Source organism: Coptis chinensis, unplaced genomic scaffold, assembly GCF_015680905.1.
Source record: "Coptis chinensis isolate HL-2020 unplaced genomic scaffold, ASM1568090v1 utg617_pilon_pilon, whole genome shotgun sequence".
NCBI lineage: Eukaryota > Viridiplantae > Streptophyta > Magnoliopsida > Ranunculales > Ranunculaceae > Coptis > Coptis chinensis.
In genome coordinates this window covers 83,237-99,457 of record NW_028238172.1, presented here as the reverse complement: position 1 = coordinate 99,457, position 16,221 = coordinate 83,237, and the positions used below count along the sequence as shown (strand labels likewise).

The window sequence follows — 16,221 nt, the reverse complement described above, 5'->3', positions numbered from 1 at the left end:
AGTAAAAGATAATAATTTTTTTATTATTATCCGACTGATAAATTTTCTATTTTAGGCTATATCCAATGGTGCACCATCTCACGAAATATGAGGAAAATTGAGATCCAATAATACGTAAAAACACTATCCCGCAAACGCTATCACATATGGTTTGCATACTAGTATGAGTGGCGGTAGAAAAGAAAACATTTACACACGCCACTATCAAAAGCAACTAGAAAACGTGTTGATTAAATTTGATTTTAAATAATTAAGTTTGTCCAATTATTTTTTTATCCACAATATTTTATATAAAGAGAGTTGGAAGAAAGGGCAAAATAGATAGATGATTTAATGCTAAAACTCCACACGCCTTTATAAGTGGCAGGCAGCAAAACAAAATTTGTTTTTTACACTCCACATGCCATTATCAATGGCGGCTAGGATGGATTATTTTTAAAATCCATTAGGTCCATAAACACCATCTCCTTATCTGTATACATACACTATGCTCTTGTGGTTCACTAAACTATTGGACTTAGCCTTAGAGCCTCCGTGGCTTGTAGTGGATTTTACAGTTATCTCTATTTCCAATGTATGTATTTGCACGGACAAGTTGCAAAGAAATGAAAGAATAACAAAAACGCATCTGGGTTTACAAATCCAATGGTCCCCTCACGTAACGCCTAAAAAATTTACCGCACAACGAATTTCGGCCCAACAATATTTGTTTATTCCTAAGTTACCCTTCCCTCCCTTGTTTTATAAGCACGAACCTTCCCTCCCCTTTCTCACATTCCACTCCCCTTCTCTCTCAAAAGTCACTTCTAAAAGCCAAAAACCCACTTCTCCTCCGTTAACACTCCGTCTATTTAAATGGCAAAAGGAGGCAAGTTAATGAAGCTGAAATCAGTTCTAAAGAAATGGAACTCAATGAGTAAAGCAGGACGTTCCAACTCCAGCATCTCTGCAGCAGCAACTTCAGAAGACGAGTACTCTTTCTCAGCAGACAAGAATCATTCTGGTGATCTTCACGCCGTCTACGTTGGAAAATCCCGAAGACGGTACCTTATCGCAGCCGATGTTATTGAAAATCCTCTTGTTCGAGAACTCGTGGGCCGGTCTAGTGGCTCGGATGAGTTCACCGTAGATTGCGAGGTTGTGCTTTTCGAACATTTGCTTTGGATGCTTGATAATGCTGATCCACAGCCGGAATCCCTGGATGAACTTGTTGAATTTTACGCGTGTTAAGTTTTTTTTGGTTTTTGGTTTGGTAAGCCTGTTTTAAACGAGATAAGTAACTCTTTGATGCTGGCGGGATTCGAGCTCCAGACCTCTGGTATCATCACCCAAAGATTTTACCGACTTTGCTAGTTGGCACCTGCTTACGCGTGTTAAGTTGGCCACGAAGAAATAACAACGAAGAATGACTATGTCTATGATGAGTTATTATGTCATTAAGAATTTAATCACACATTAGAAATTTGTAAAAAATTTCAAGGCAATAATTGGTAGCTGTGTAGAGAGAGCCTAAGAGATTTGATTTGAGGGATGTAAAAGTTCCTATTGAACGCTGAGGATTAACCTATTTACTATCTTAGTGAACTTGATGGGAAGTTTTAATTGTTGTCGTTCCTTCATCAATTCTGTCAAATTAATTGTTGTATTTAATAAAATTATCTCGTTTGGAAAATGCAAATTGTTTTTTGTCATATTTGTACAGAGTTATAAGACATTAATATAAGCACTCTACCAATTCTGTTTCGAGCTCTGATCATTTTGAATATATTCATCGGAACCAGTCAACCAGCAGTCATTTACAATTTACATTCTTTTCAGAACCTTCTAATACTGGCATTATAACTGCAAACGAAGCTTGTTCCATAGCAATTCCTTAAATTCTTTCGGCCGTGACTTTTAGTACTGGCAATGTAACTATGCACGGTTGCTCCATAGCTAAAGATGAATGCCAGTCTTCTATCTAGGAGATTGAGATTCAGACAAATTTGATATTTATAGTTATAGTACCATCTCAATTCAATAATTCATCATCTACAATGCACGTTACTTCACGGTTACGCTGTCTACTAATAGAAAATATGGCGTCATTGTAGTACTGAACTTGTATATATGTACAAGAATGAACATTTATCTTGTTGGAATTGCGAGGACTTGTAATCTGATCACCGGAAGAGAGTTTCAAATTACTTAGTTCCCTACTTTATTAACATCTTTCATGCTTATAAGTAACATAACCACTGGTTTTATGATCTCATACAACAATTTTATGTAATGAACATTCGTTCTATAAAGTAATGTATTAGTTGCTTGAAGTTTGGACTTTCCCTGTTAGATTGCTAGACTAGTGTTAGATGTTGCAAACATGGAAACATAAGGATAGACTGACAGAGTAATATTCTCAAGTTGGCAAAAGGTATTATTTACAAACCGTTGTAAAGAAGAGTAAGTGCAAATCCATGTTGCAAAAAAGTGCATGATTTTTGACAAAGTACTGACTAGAATCCACACTGAAAATCTTCTTTAGCTTCGATCCACTCAAAGTCAATGCCTCTTTTGAATTTTTCTTACAGAGAATGTTCGCTTTTGAGCCCTAAAAGAAGCTATAAGAGCGAGTGTAGCTGTATATGCTTCATTTTGGACTCAATCCTTTGTCATGGTCCTTTTGGCTTGGAGGGCTTTTCGTAAGTATTACTGCAGCGCACACTTCCTCTCCCCAGAAAAACAATCACACTCAAACATACGCGCAGTTATTTTGAGATTTGAGGGCTCAATTAACGAACTCTGCAGCCATTGTACTTAGTTTGGACTTTGGATGGATGTTTATATTAGCCCACAAGAAATATAGAAAATATACATAATTTAAGTAGAAAACACATTCATCAACTAGTAAAGTTGCTAAATTCTTTGGGTGATCATATCATAGGTTTGGGGTTCATATCATATCATAGTTCGTGATTTCAATGGAATTTTCGGAATTTCATCAAATATTTCGATTTTTGAGAAATTTGAAATTTGGATTAAAAGTTCGAAAAATATAAAATTTTGAAATACACTCAGAATATAGGGAAATAAGGACCGGAATTCCAGTTTTTGGATTTGTTGGAATTCCGACGATTCCAAAATCTTGAACTATATGGATGTATGTAACTATGTATAAGTTCTAAAAGTGATATGATGAAGAAAAGAAATCAGTAAATAGAAATCAGTAAATTTCTGGGGAATCACGTCAATTAAATGGTTAAAAATAAATCGTGTCAATTTGTTTAATCTTCTACCAATGAATTACACTTACACCTTACATATTACACAAACTGAAAACAAGTAATATTAAAAAAAAACACAAAAAAATGCTGCCTTTGTTGGACTGAAAAAGGTCCAGCAACTTGGCAAATGGTATAAGAAAAATGCTGTAGGCGCCATTGGTTTGGTTTGGTTCGGTTTGGTTGTTGGGGTTCTTTTCTCTGAGATTCACGTGTCATGCCTTTTGTTCTTTCTTCATTGGAGTTAATTGATCGAATCATATCACACACATCACCTGGTCTCTATTTCATCATCCTTCTGGTCTCCTCTAATGAATTTAGATGGACAAAAATTCGCCGAAAGTAACATGATCGAACTACGTTCTTCTATCCTACATTTTCTTTTTATATCGGTGTACGTGGGAGTAAGCATGGGTTCAACAAACTGCTAAGTTTGTATTTTGTTGTTTGTGCATTGTATAGGGTTTTTCAAAATCTGCTATATTTGTCTTTAGATGAATTTTGCTCTCTTTTGTGTTGCTAATTAGAATATGGATAGAACAATAATTATCATGTTGTCAGCTAAATTTGATCTTCTACACATTCTTAAGTCTTAGTCTACCTCCAAAAAGAAATTTTGTGCAAAATGTATCTGTATATGTAGAGATCCAGTACGTTGCATACCCCAGAGACTTCGATACTGGTACTTTGGCTGTTTGGCATGTACCAAATTGTTCTATAATCTAAGCTAGTATTTCAAGCGAAATTCCCAATCCGATTCCGAACCATGGTCTACCCTACTTCAAAGTTCGGATAATAACGCCAATTTCCTTCACATTCGATGTTTTCTGACATTTTTTTAAGTCGGCAATAGGCTATGACTCTGCCAAAAATGCTTCCGGCCAATTATTAGAGGTTTTTAAGTCGTAACAAGATTTATTCCGTGGGCACCCTACAAAAACTCGAAAAGACTATTGTCTTGGTTGAACACTGTCGCATTTCTTAGAGGTTTTCATGGACAGTGTTAGAAGACTATTGGTACGGTTTATTTATATTAAGTAAATCTCGAGTGTGTGGAGTGTGGACTATTGGTTTATTTATATGAAGTAATTAAATTCCAAGATGATGTCAATTTTCTTTGAGGTTTTTTTTGGTTAATCTACTGAATAAGTATTGAGATGACTTCTCATAAAAAAAGTATTGAGATGACCCCTATCTAGTTGCGTTGCAAACAAAAAACATAAAAAAGTCTATATATCTTGAACACTCTAAAGTCTAAACCATCTCCAAGCAAGGAGGCCGATCTCTTTATTTTTAAGCACCTGTTATGATGAACCAATTCCTTCCAAAAGTTGTGTTCTTCAAGCATTTTTGTGGCAATAAACATATATATGAATATATGATATACTGTATATGTACATTTGGTTAGCGTTGATAAAGACTGAAGCAGACTACCTTTACAAACTGGTTACTGGAGAATGGAGAAATGACTTCGATCAATCAATGCTATTACACCGTACCACTGTCTAAACCCAAGAGCGCAGTTAATGAACATGACTAACATGCTAATTAAGTTGAACTATAGAATTGTATGATAAACATGCATATATACTAATAAGAATTTCCTATAGTTCAGTTTCTAGGCCGGTAGGACCCGTAACATCCTTCTTCTCCTTGCTGCTTTGATCATCCATTCCTCAAAGTCTTTGTCGTTGTAAGGGATCCTAAGGACGCCTTGATTATGAAATCCATATTCCTCTGCAGATCTGTAGAGAAGCTCAACAAACTCAGTCTCGCGAAGTGAGTTCCTATGGACCATGAAGCACTTTGTTTCGTTCTCCACACCGACACACACTGGAACATATCCTCTTGGTGCCAAGGGAGACCCCTTCAAGCGTTTGTAACTATTTCCATTCATGATCTTGCTCAACTTACTTGCTTTTACACCCATTACTATAACCCCTTATGAGCTCGCCTGGTTTCTTAGTCTCCAACTTAACCAATAGCCATGCTTCTTAGTCTCCAACTTAACCAATAGCCATGCATATATAAAGCCGTGCATTTATGTGTCCTTGTGTACTAAGAGGGACGGCGATATAGACTCTAACTATACTACAATAGGGTGTTGATAAACTACGTTAGTGTGATGTGATATTCATCACTTGATTACTTGTTCAAATGCTTATATAAATAGTTTTGAATAGGGAAGCAGCATGCCGTGTCCACAAAGTTGATTGCAAATAATATATTTACATCTCTATCAACACTACCGAATGACATAATGATTATTATTTATTAACAACAACATTTATGTGATCTTGGTTTTGAGCGAAAAAGAAGAATAGAGATCTCTAGTTCCTTGCAAGATTTTATTCCAGTTGTCTCTTAAGGGCGTGAACATGAACAATCATCTGTCATATATCATTGAAAATGACATGCCATAATATTACTGGGAAAAATTATTAGTAAGTTATATCTCTCAAAGAGTACTCATCTATCTTTAATACATACGAATAGCATCTAAAATAGAATGGAAAAAATAAAACTTAATATATAAATCCTACAAACAAGAAATGGTAAATCGAAACATGTTAATAGTCACATAAACATTACAAAGGTTTCAACACATACATATGTCAAAATTTTCATATAATATCAAATGTGATGCTAAAAAGATTCAGGGATTGAGATTCACTCATAATTCCTCTCCTCTGCTTCTGGCCAAACATTCGACTTCGAAAATTCTAACTAAGTCCTATTGCCTGTGATCATAAAAAGGGGAAAAAAATATAAAAAATCAATCAAATCTCAAGAACACCAGCAAAGCAACTTTTCTAAATTAATTTGCACTTCTGTACAAGCCCATAAGCCTTTATTCTTCTGTGTCGTCCTGTTTTTGTTCTGCATCATGCTTTGCCTCTGCATCTTCAGCATCTTCTTCTACAAAATCTTAATTAACTCGGTCAAAATAGTATTAGATGGTCTTGTTGTGCATCATAAAACGAAATAATATAATCCTAACTATACAAAAACTTCGAGTCAAAATGATATGGATTTTAAATTTTGCTGATAAGCCATCTCAGAAGTATATCGTTGATAAGCCTCAGCCAGTCTATCCTAGGTGTCATTAAGTTTCTGTCTTACTAGTTTTCATTTCATTTACTTATCATGTAAATATATTAACATGGCCATTAGCATATTCAATTTGTCAACACCATCATGATACTTCTGTTAGAAGTTAACTTAGAAAGAAAGAATTGAAGTGTAAGTTGAGGGATTACCAGGATCGTCTTCAAGATGAATATCGACACTGGGGTGGCATTGCATCCAGTTAATGAGATATTTGAAGGTCTCTCGGTCTCACAAGGAATAGTGAGTGCACCCTTGTGGTCGAAGCCAAACTCCTCCTCAGTCTCTCTAACAGCATTTTGAACATATGATGGCTAAGATAGCTCGTTGGAATAATAAACCTCCTAAGCTCAGGCCCAACATACACTGCCAGATATCCTTTTGGGACATCTGGTGGTGGTTCTGGGCTAGGACAGCCCTCCTCATCAGAATCACAAGCAATGTATGTATTTCTTAAGCGTTTGTTGATGGCTGGAGAGATGCCTGCAAGGGTTTTCTCATGTTGGTGTGGCGGGCTGTTACTCTTTGGGCTAAGTGTTACGGACTGCCACTTTTGGAGGATCTCCTTTAACCGGATTATCTGCCGAATTCCAGTCAATTTGGGGTTCCCATCCTCAGCCATGGCGAGATGCATCAATCAGTTTACCAACTTCAATTGTATACTGCTTGATTCTAGATGAGACGAACCTATCAGATCTTCATTCATACACATATTGGAATCATCCATGATTAACAACGTACCAAAAGAATCAGAACAATAAATCAGCTCTGTCCGGGTAAATAAAAAGTGGTGAAGTTCTAATCAAAATTCTGTCTCTAGTGTCATGCACGAACCTGTTTTCATATCTTTGAACTAAAGAAAAGAGCACTTATAACTATCAATTCATCAATTACATAGTAATCGTAATTGTAATAGAATACTATCTTACAGAAAGTTTTGGCATGCCAAAAAACCATATATACCATTCAAAATTTGAAAATTGTATTCGATCTTTTATTATCTTAGACAATGTATGAAATCCTTTTTCTTTTGTTTTTTGATAAGAATGTATGAAATCCTGACTTAGTTAAATTGTCCAATGATCTCCACGACGCCGAAATCTCCACGACGCCGAAATAATTCTAGAACTGAAAATGTCATGTGGCCCAATATAAGCAACTCGTCCGATCACATACATTTGTTTAGCACCTCGTTATAACAAAAACTAAATACGTAAAAGGTATTTATATCTTCTTCAGATCCAATCTTGATATGAAACAATCTCAAATGTCGCGCCATACAGTTAAGCAGGATCGAGATGCATGTAACCAACAATAAGAAGACTATAAACAAGAATAATATAAAATTCAGATATAGCTAAAGGACATAAAACAAGGAAATAAACTTACCCTATTAACTGGAGAAAGAAGTAGGTTTGATCATAGGCAATAAGAATGACATTGGAGGTTGGAAGAGTTGTAGAGAGAAGAAACTAAAAATTGGACAACATCTTAGAAAAGAGAGATTTCGTCAAAGATATTGTTTTATGTGGTCATTCGCATCCTTAGAATATCGGGGGATATGGCAATGGCTACGATCACGGAATCACAGTTCCGGTTTAAAAGGAGAGTGAGTGAATACTGTTTCTTTTGAGGTTACAACTTACAAGGTGCGATCAATTTTATATATGGAGTCTATACATGTTGGTACACTCCATTTTGTCACGTCATATAACTTTATGACTTTATGTCTTCATGGTTCACTTTGATTTCCTGGCCCATATTATTCTGGGCCTCTTTTTATTTATTTAAATTTTTTCGACAATACGATGTCTTATATTATCTTGCAGGCTTGCAGCCTATGCCATCAATATGGGTTATATTGACCCGATTAATCCCGTATCGCTTTTAATCTGATTATTTTTTCAGAAAATTAGTCTAGAGGACTTAGTTATAAATATTTAGTAGTCCTAAGACTCCTCTTAAATTTGTTTAGAATTTAATACCCCAATTTGACCAGAATATGGAACTAACCACCTGTTATCCAACTTTACCAAGAATAGGCGAAAATATCCTCACTTGAAACAAACATAACCGACTATCTAGAAAGTAATATAGTGGGATACAAATAAAAAATTAAATTTCACACAAAAAATTCACATATAATGAAAAGAGGGCATCTAGAGTGCATCGAGTGTATGAGTCTTGAGGAATGAGAGCCCTTGGACAATACTTCTTCAACAGAATATACCAAGACTTGTGCTATATGAGTGGCCCATATGCTATCTGAAAGTACACCCTACATGACTAGCTAGCTTTTAGGTAATGAAAAACTAAAAATATTATGTCTCCATTTGACACTAGTCGTTAAGTCTAAACTCCAAACCACTAGACATTAAACCCAAAATCTTTATAAACTAGACCCTAAGCCTAAACCCTAAACCTTAAGACACTAAACCCTAACCCCTATAAACTAGACCCTAAGCCTAAACCCTAAACCTTAAGACACTAAACCCTAATCCCTATATTCTAAATTTATAAACAATAAACTCTAAACCAACCCGTTTCATTTAATAGTAGTTAATCAAACCCACAAAATAAATAATCAAATGCATTTTGTATCTGTATTTTAAAATCATTGTGGTGTGTATGCATTTTAAAATATATAGGTTTATAACGTGGTGCATCTGCATTTTAAAATATATAAGTTTATAAGCATTGGTGCATCTCAAGATTTTTAAAATATATAAGTTTATAACATGGTGCATCTGCATTTTAAAATGTATAAGTTTATAACGTCCACATTAGGATGAAAACAGTAGTAGTGTCAAATTTAACTTTTGGAGCAATACACGTACTTTTTGCTAAATTCTATTCAAACCCAAAATCTACTCTCTTTTTGTTCTAGTAGTTATCTTATCTAAAAGTAGTTATCTTATTCAATCTTTATTACGGTAGTTATCTTATCTACAAGTAGTTATTTTGGAAGGGTGAAAAGATAATAATTTATATTAAAAATAACTTGGTGGCACCTAGTCTCGAGTCAAAAGCTTAGATTCTAAAGATTTTCTATAAAAAAAAACACTTATGGCGAATAAAAACAATGTAGGGGTATTAAAACCCAAAAAAATTATGGATAGGGCTTTAGAGTTGTTTTTTTTTTTAAATGAGACTCTCTAGCCCAATTTCTTGATTATTTTTTTACCAATTTTTAAATTTTTTTCACTAAACTGATTTAATTACTGAATTGACCGCCTAATTTCTCACTAAACTGAGAAAAAAATTTATTTAAAATGTCAGTTCTCCACCCAAAAAAATACATAAAATTAACAAATTGAATTTTTAAACCGTATTAATAATAATAAAACCTAATAAACACACCAAGCTCAGAATTTACTTATTTTCTTCTCTTAACGAATGTTAAATATACAAATTATTATAATATCTCTATAATATATACTCTCTCTCTCTCTCTCTCTCTCTTTATTCTTTTAAATATTTAATATAATTATTGTGTTTAGCATCTCTGTAGTACTCTAAAATTGAGTTGATTAGATATGATTATGAAAATTTGATATTTTTTTGTTGCATCTCAGATAACCATTTAGAAATATCTTGTATGATTATATTATTATATATTTTAAAAGTGTAAAATATATACATCCGATATAACCGATTAAATTGGAGAAAGAAGTAGGTTTGATCATAGGCAATAAGAATGCCATTGGAGGTTGGAAGAGTTGTAGAGAGAAGAAACTAAAAGTTGGACAACATCTTAGAAAAGAGAGATTTCGTCAAAGATATTGCTTTTATATGGTCATTCGCATCCTTAGAATATCGGGCGCTTGATATGGCAATGACGACGATCACGGAATGACAGTTCCGGTTTAAAAGGAGAGTGAGTGAATACTGTTTCTTTTGAGGTTACAACTTACAAGGTGCGCATAGTTGTCTTTCTGGTAATAGTTTTAGTTATGCTCCGTGGTGGTGACGAAATGGTTTTCCTTTGAGTTGATGGTATGGGTATTGGAAGTGTTAATAGTTTGGTGATTGTATTGCGATCAATTTAATATATGAAAAAGATCCTATACATGTTGGTACACTCAGTTGTCATTTTGCCACATGATAGAATTTTATGTCTTCATGGTTCACTTTGATTTCTTGGCCCATATTATTTCGTGTCTCTTTTTATTTATTTAAATTTTATCGACAACGCAATGTCTTATCTTGCAGCCTATGCTATAAATATCGGTTATATTGGCCGATTAATTGCGTATCGTTTGTATTCCGATTATTTTTACTGATTTTTAAACTTTTCTCTCGAACCGAATTGACCGATTAATTGACCGAGATTATCGATTTCTTACTAAACCGAGAAAAAATTTATTGAAAATATCGGTTCCCCACCAAAAAAAATACGCAAAATTAACAAATTGAAATTTTAAACCGTATTAATAGTAATAGAACCTAATAAACACACACAACTAAGAGTTAACTTATTTTCTTCTCTTAACTTAATGTTAAATATACAAATCATTGTAATATTTCTCTAATATATATTATCTCTTCTCTCTCTTTATTCTTTTAAATATTTAACATAATTGTTGTGTTTGACATCTCTATATTACTCTAAAATTGAGTTGATTAGATATGATTATGAAAATTTGATATTTTTTATTGCATCTCGGATAATTATTTAGAAATATTTTGTATGATTATATTATTATATATTTTGAAAGTGTGAAATATATACATAAGATATAACTGATTAAATCGCCGATTAATCGCATTTTTTTATTATTGGTAAGCCTGTTTTAAATGAGATCAGTAACTCTTTGATGCTGGCAGGATTCGAACCCCAAACCTCTAGTATCATCATCCAAAGATTTTACCGACTTTCTAATGTCGTCTGCCTTAAATGTGTGGGCAAACCTATTTTTAAAGAGATCAGTAACTCAATAGTGTGTAGCGGGGTTCGAACTCCAGACCTCTGGTATCATAACCCATAAATTTTACCAATTACATATCACTCCGAGATTTTTCGGTCATAGCCTCGGATTCGGTCCACTTCCTCGACCCGATTAGTTTCAAAAACCGATTTTAACTGTTTAGGTTAGCAGTACTAGTTTGGAACTTTACTGTATCTAAAATCTAAAATCGGTATGTGTAAAAATGTAAAATATTCTAGCATGACAGACCCTCAAATTGTGAATGCTTAAGTAAAAACTTCTACTCGTGCACTTGTCAAATATCATTCAGGAGTCAGGACAGATTCGTAATGGGCTAACTTTAATTGGGCTTTAGATTAGCCCATCCATTGGCAATGAAGATATTAGCCCATCCAATACAGAAAATGTCCTTTTCCCAATCACAGTGGTCCCCCGCCAACTTGAAAGTTGGCCGTTGGACCCTGGTTTTCAGTCGCAGCCCAAAATTGACTCCCCGAACAAAGAACCTTCGCGAATCCAACATAATTGCAAAATATCTCAAAATCTCAGCTTCTGAGATATCGTCATGTTGTAGTTTCTAAAATATTTGTATCAAATTCGTCGATATTTAATGTTCTTCCTTCTTCTTCTTCTTCTTCAGTAAAAGCAGTAATGGCCAGTGAAGAAGAAGGGAGTGATTTATATGCAGTTTTGGGACTGAAGAAGAACTGTTCACATTTCGAACTTAGAAATGCTTATAAGAAGCTTGCCTTGGTTAGTATACATACACTGATGAAATAGTTGTTATTATGATGATGGGTCAAGTTGTTATCTTTTTCCCATACTGCTTAGTTTATATAGTTTTATGTAAGTTATTATGATGATTTGAAGATATTGCCTGCTTTGTTTTGCTATGTTTACTTCCTATTTTGATATTTATGATTGAATTGGTTTTGCAGAGATGGCATCCAGATAGGTGTTCTTCTTCAGGTGATTCCAACTTCATTGAAGAATCAAAGAAGAATTTTCAAGCAGTACAGGAAGCTTATTCTGGTAACTATTTGCAACTCATAATAAAAAAAATATTCATTTTTTTTTTTCCATTGTTTATTTTTGGTTGGGTTATTGTAGTACTATCGGACGAGAACAAAAGAATGCTGTATGACGTAGGTGTCTACAATAATGATGATGACGAAAATGTAAGTATTACGGAAATTGTTTATATTTTTTATCTTTTGAATTTATGGGATGGCAATTCGAGCTTTTATTAAATAATGAATTCTCTCTGTATAAATTTTACTTGCAGTTTTTTCCTATTTTTTTTATATGAATATGTGCAGGGTATGTGTGATTTTTTGGGAGAAATGGTGGTTATGATGCGACAAACAAAGCCACGTGTGAGTTTTTAAATTCTTCTAGTTTCGTTTAAAGTTTAAACTAGTGGAAATTATAAACGGGCTGTTAAATACAATTTAATATTGTGATTGTTGACTGCACCACATTGGCTATAATTGGCAATTTTAGGGTGATCTTGCCAATATTTTTCAAGTTAATCTATGTTTTCTTATGTTTTCATTGAGACGATGAGATATCGTGGGAACTAATGTGTACTTGTTCAGAAGTAGGAGATTTTTTTTTATCTGATTGGTCAATAAGAGCTATAACACAACCAATCTATCTTAATTAACTGGAGTGGTGCACGACACATTTGGAAAGGTTTCCAGTAGATTTTCTATCAACCTCCCCTACCCCCCAACAAATCTCGATGGGCATCTCTTAAAATTTGGAACATCAAACTCAAAACCTTGTGGCAGTGAGTGGGGTGGTCCTTGGAATTTAAAAATTAGTTGGCAAGGCTTTAAACTCGCAATGTTGGACTATTTATCTCAACAACACGTTTCTTTCGGTGAATTAGTTCCTGATGACGGTCTTTTCGGGCGTTTGGTCATGAATTCTTTAGTCTGAGGCACAAAGTACCTAGACGGTGTGAGTGTAGAGGTTCTTTGGAAGTATAAGGGGAACCCCACAAGAAGCTTTTGGAGCCTCCAGACCAAGTGTAGTTGGTTTCTTTTCAGTTTGTTGAAAAGGGGCTAGGCCAGGATTACAGTGTTAGGGGGAGTGTGAGTGCCATAATTGAGGTAGAAAAGTGCTGAATGTAGCTGTTAAGGATACAAATAAGGATTTTCTGATCCTTACTTCTAGATGGAACTGTTGTTTTTTGCGTGCTTTTTACATTGCAGCATTCTTCTTACCTCCCCTGCTAGAACGTAAGGTGGACCTTCAACATTGTATTGGCAAAAGGTTAGGAAATAAAAAACATGGGTTTACTGGAAGAGGGGTTTAGTTTTGAATAGGTTGGATGAAGGGACGAGGTACTCAAAGATGTTCATATTTACATCAGTCGTTTCATTCATTTCTAGATGCTCATGATCCAAAGAAGCTCCAAAAAATAATGTAGCTTGGGGAAAGGATAAGGTTAAAATGCCTAAGCCAACATTTTGGGATCAGCTTTTGTTTCACCTAAGGGTTGAAGTGGATGATTTGGTGTTACTTTTTCTCTTGATCTTTGATTTTCCTAGTTCAGAAAATTATATATATTTTCAAGTTTTTTCTTTAATGAAAAATGAACTAATTGCAGGAGAATGGAGAACAAAGTTTTGAAGAACTTCAGAATCTTTTCCAGGAAATGTTTCATAAAGAGGAGGAAAATTGCAATCCATCATTTTATAGCTCATCACCAAACAATAGCAGTAGCCATGGATTCTCTTGCTCTTCTTACAACGACAACTTCAATACCAGCAAGAAGAAGAACTGTTCAAGCATAAGCTCTGAAAAGACCAACGTGGACTTTAATATGGAGTCATTTGATTTCTGTAGCTTCTGTGTTGGGGTGAGTTTTCTTTTGTCAAGTATTCTCTCTGTTGTCTCATTTTAATCATTTTTGGGTAACCTTAAAATGAATCTTAATCTTAATCATTTTGGTCTACTTTAATCTTAAAACGAATGGGTTTCACATACAGAATTTAAACACACACTGCACACACCTGAGCAAATGTTTGTATGTACCCAATAAAGAAAAAAATGAAAATTTTAAAACATGCAGTTAGTTGATTATATGCGGCTTTATTATATATGTTCATCAAGACCAAATATAGAAAACATGTCAGTAAAGTGAAGTGCATTACTCATGCATTAAAAACACTACATGTTGTGCATGACCATTAGGGCGAGCTATGTGCTTTATCATGTCACGTATCTAACAACTCTGTATTTTAGGAAAAATCCTTGTTGGATACGTATCCCCTATCCGTCTTGGATACGATACATGGACCTATTAAACGTCATGTACCTTTAACTTTTGCTATTTTACCGTGTTGGATACTTCATGTCAGAATTGGATATAGATACATGTACCCGTGTCAATCTCACTTAGCATTGCACGTGTTAATTGAATAATGTCATACAGGTGTCCTTTATGTGCTACAAGATATGCCATAGTCTAAATGTGGATATTGTCAAATTCCCTCTGTTTGGAGAGGTCTTCCTGAAACAATCAGCAATTATTAGTTAGGCCTAGTCATATGAAACCCATCTGTACTATAGACAGGTTTCTAAACAATCCTACTATTTCTAGCTTCTTATGATTCCAAAATTGTACCCTTTTATTGCTACCTTGAAGTAGGCTAAAATCATTTAAATTCTAAAATGTGCATTCGATTAATTGCAGATGGAAGGTAATGCACAAGTAATGAATTCAAGAGGGAAAGGAGCAACTGGTAGGCGGACAGGAAGGAAACAGAAGATGTCTTCGAGAAAAGATATGTCTTCGCATGATTCCAAGATTTTGGCTTAAAAGACTGGTAGAGCTCATAGCTAGTAATTTACTGTTTAATTTGCGAATTATGCACGTATTATAAGGATTCCCGTATAAAACGAACAAGACGGCGAATATTTGAAAAATGGTGGTTTAATACGCAAATTTCTTGGGATGTGCTTATTATCGCCAAATTATAATGTCCGAATTATTGAAATTAAAAAAAACGGGGCTTTTATTGTAAAAGTTGGAAACTTGAAATGGAAACTCTCGTACTTTAATACTTGGAAAAACTCAACCGACTAAAAAAGTAGAGATTAAAGAACCCCTAAATGCTTAGACTAAAGAATAAGAAAAGCATGTGTTTAGTTCTTGAAGGCTTTAAGCCATAACTAGAAAACAGATTCCACCATTTTTTAGTTCTTGAAGCCATAACCCATAGCCTTGAAGATCAAAACTCAAAAGCAATCTTGTTTACCGGGGAATGGATGTGTTGTTGTTATGCGTTTTTTTAATTTTGTTAGTGTTAGTAATAGTAAGTAGAACCAAAAATTTGACATCTGTATTATTTTTTCATGAATAAAATTGTAAAAATAAAAATAAAAACGTTATATACTTATATATCAAAGTTTTAAATGTAAAATATATAGCCGAATTTTAAAGGAATGCATTCGTATTATACCCGTTTAAAACACGTATATCGTTTTTTTGCCGTTAGCGTTTTATTGGACAGAATATTTAAAAGTATTATTGTTAAACATTTCGAATCTTAGGCGAATAATTTCTGTATCGAACTTTTGCCGTCCACAAATTTACTAGCTAACTAGAGCTGTTATTAATTTCAATATACAAACGGTTTCTTGCACTTTTGATTTATTATATGGCAGTGGTTATTTATCTTTTAATTCATTTTCATGAAAAATTGTTATGTTATTAAGGGATTATACTTTTTTTTATTCATCTTTTGTGGATTCAGTGAGTTAATATAAACTAGTATTGTGCACATGTGTCACACTTTGGGTTAAACACCTGATTTTATAGATCGTGGGGTCCTTAGGAGAAAAAAAAAAAGGAAAAAATAGGTGCGAACGGTATTTGTCATGCTTAAATGGCTAGCTCCCCCACACCGCAT

The 16,221-nt window shown here is 34.2% G+C and overlaps 2 protein-coding genes across 2 annotated transcripts; both read left to right on the top strand.

The window, feature by feature from the left end:
• The first annotated feature begins 778 nt into the window (after positions 1 to 778).
• LOC147472954 (auxin-responsive protein SAUR78-like) lies at positions 779 to 1,672 on the top strand. Its single transcript, XM_086588022.1, has one exon. The coding sequence runs from the start codon at positions 856 to 858 to the stop codon at positions 1,228 to 1,230; it is 375 nt and encodes a 124-aa protein (XP_086444148.1). The 5' UTR covers positions 779 to 855; the 3' UTR covers positions 1,231 to 1,672.
• A 10,032-nt stretch (positions 1,673 to 11,704) lies between these two features.
• LOC147472953 (uncharacterized) lies at positions 11,705 to 15,335 on the top strand. The gene is made up of 6 exons (XM_086588003.1): positions 11,705 to 12,049; positions 12,235 to 12,328; positions 12,407 to 12,474; positions 12,616 to 12,672; positions 13,914 to 14,165; positions 15,003 to 15,335. Exons 1-6 carry the CDS (start codon positions 11,948 to 11,950, stop codon positions 15,126 to 15,128), a joined length of 699 nt encoding a protein of 232 aa, XP_086444129.1. The 5' UTR covers positions 11,705 to 11,947; the 3' UTR covers positions 15,129 to 15,335.
• Positions 15,336 to 16,221: the final 886 nt, after the last annotated feature.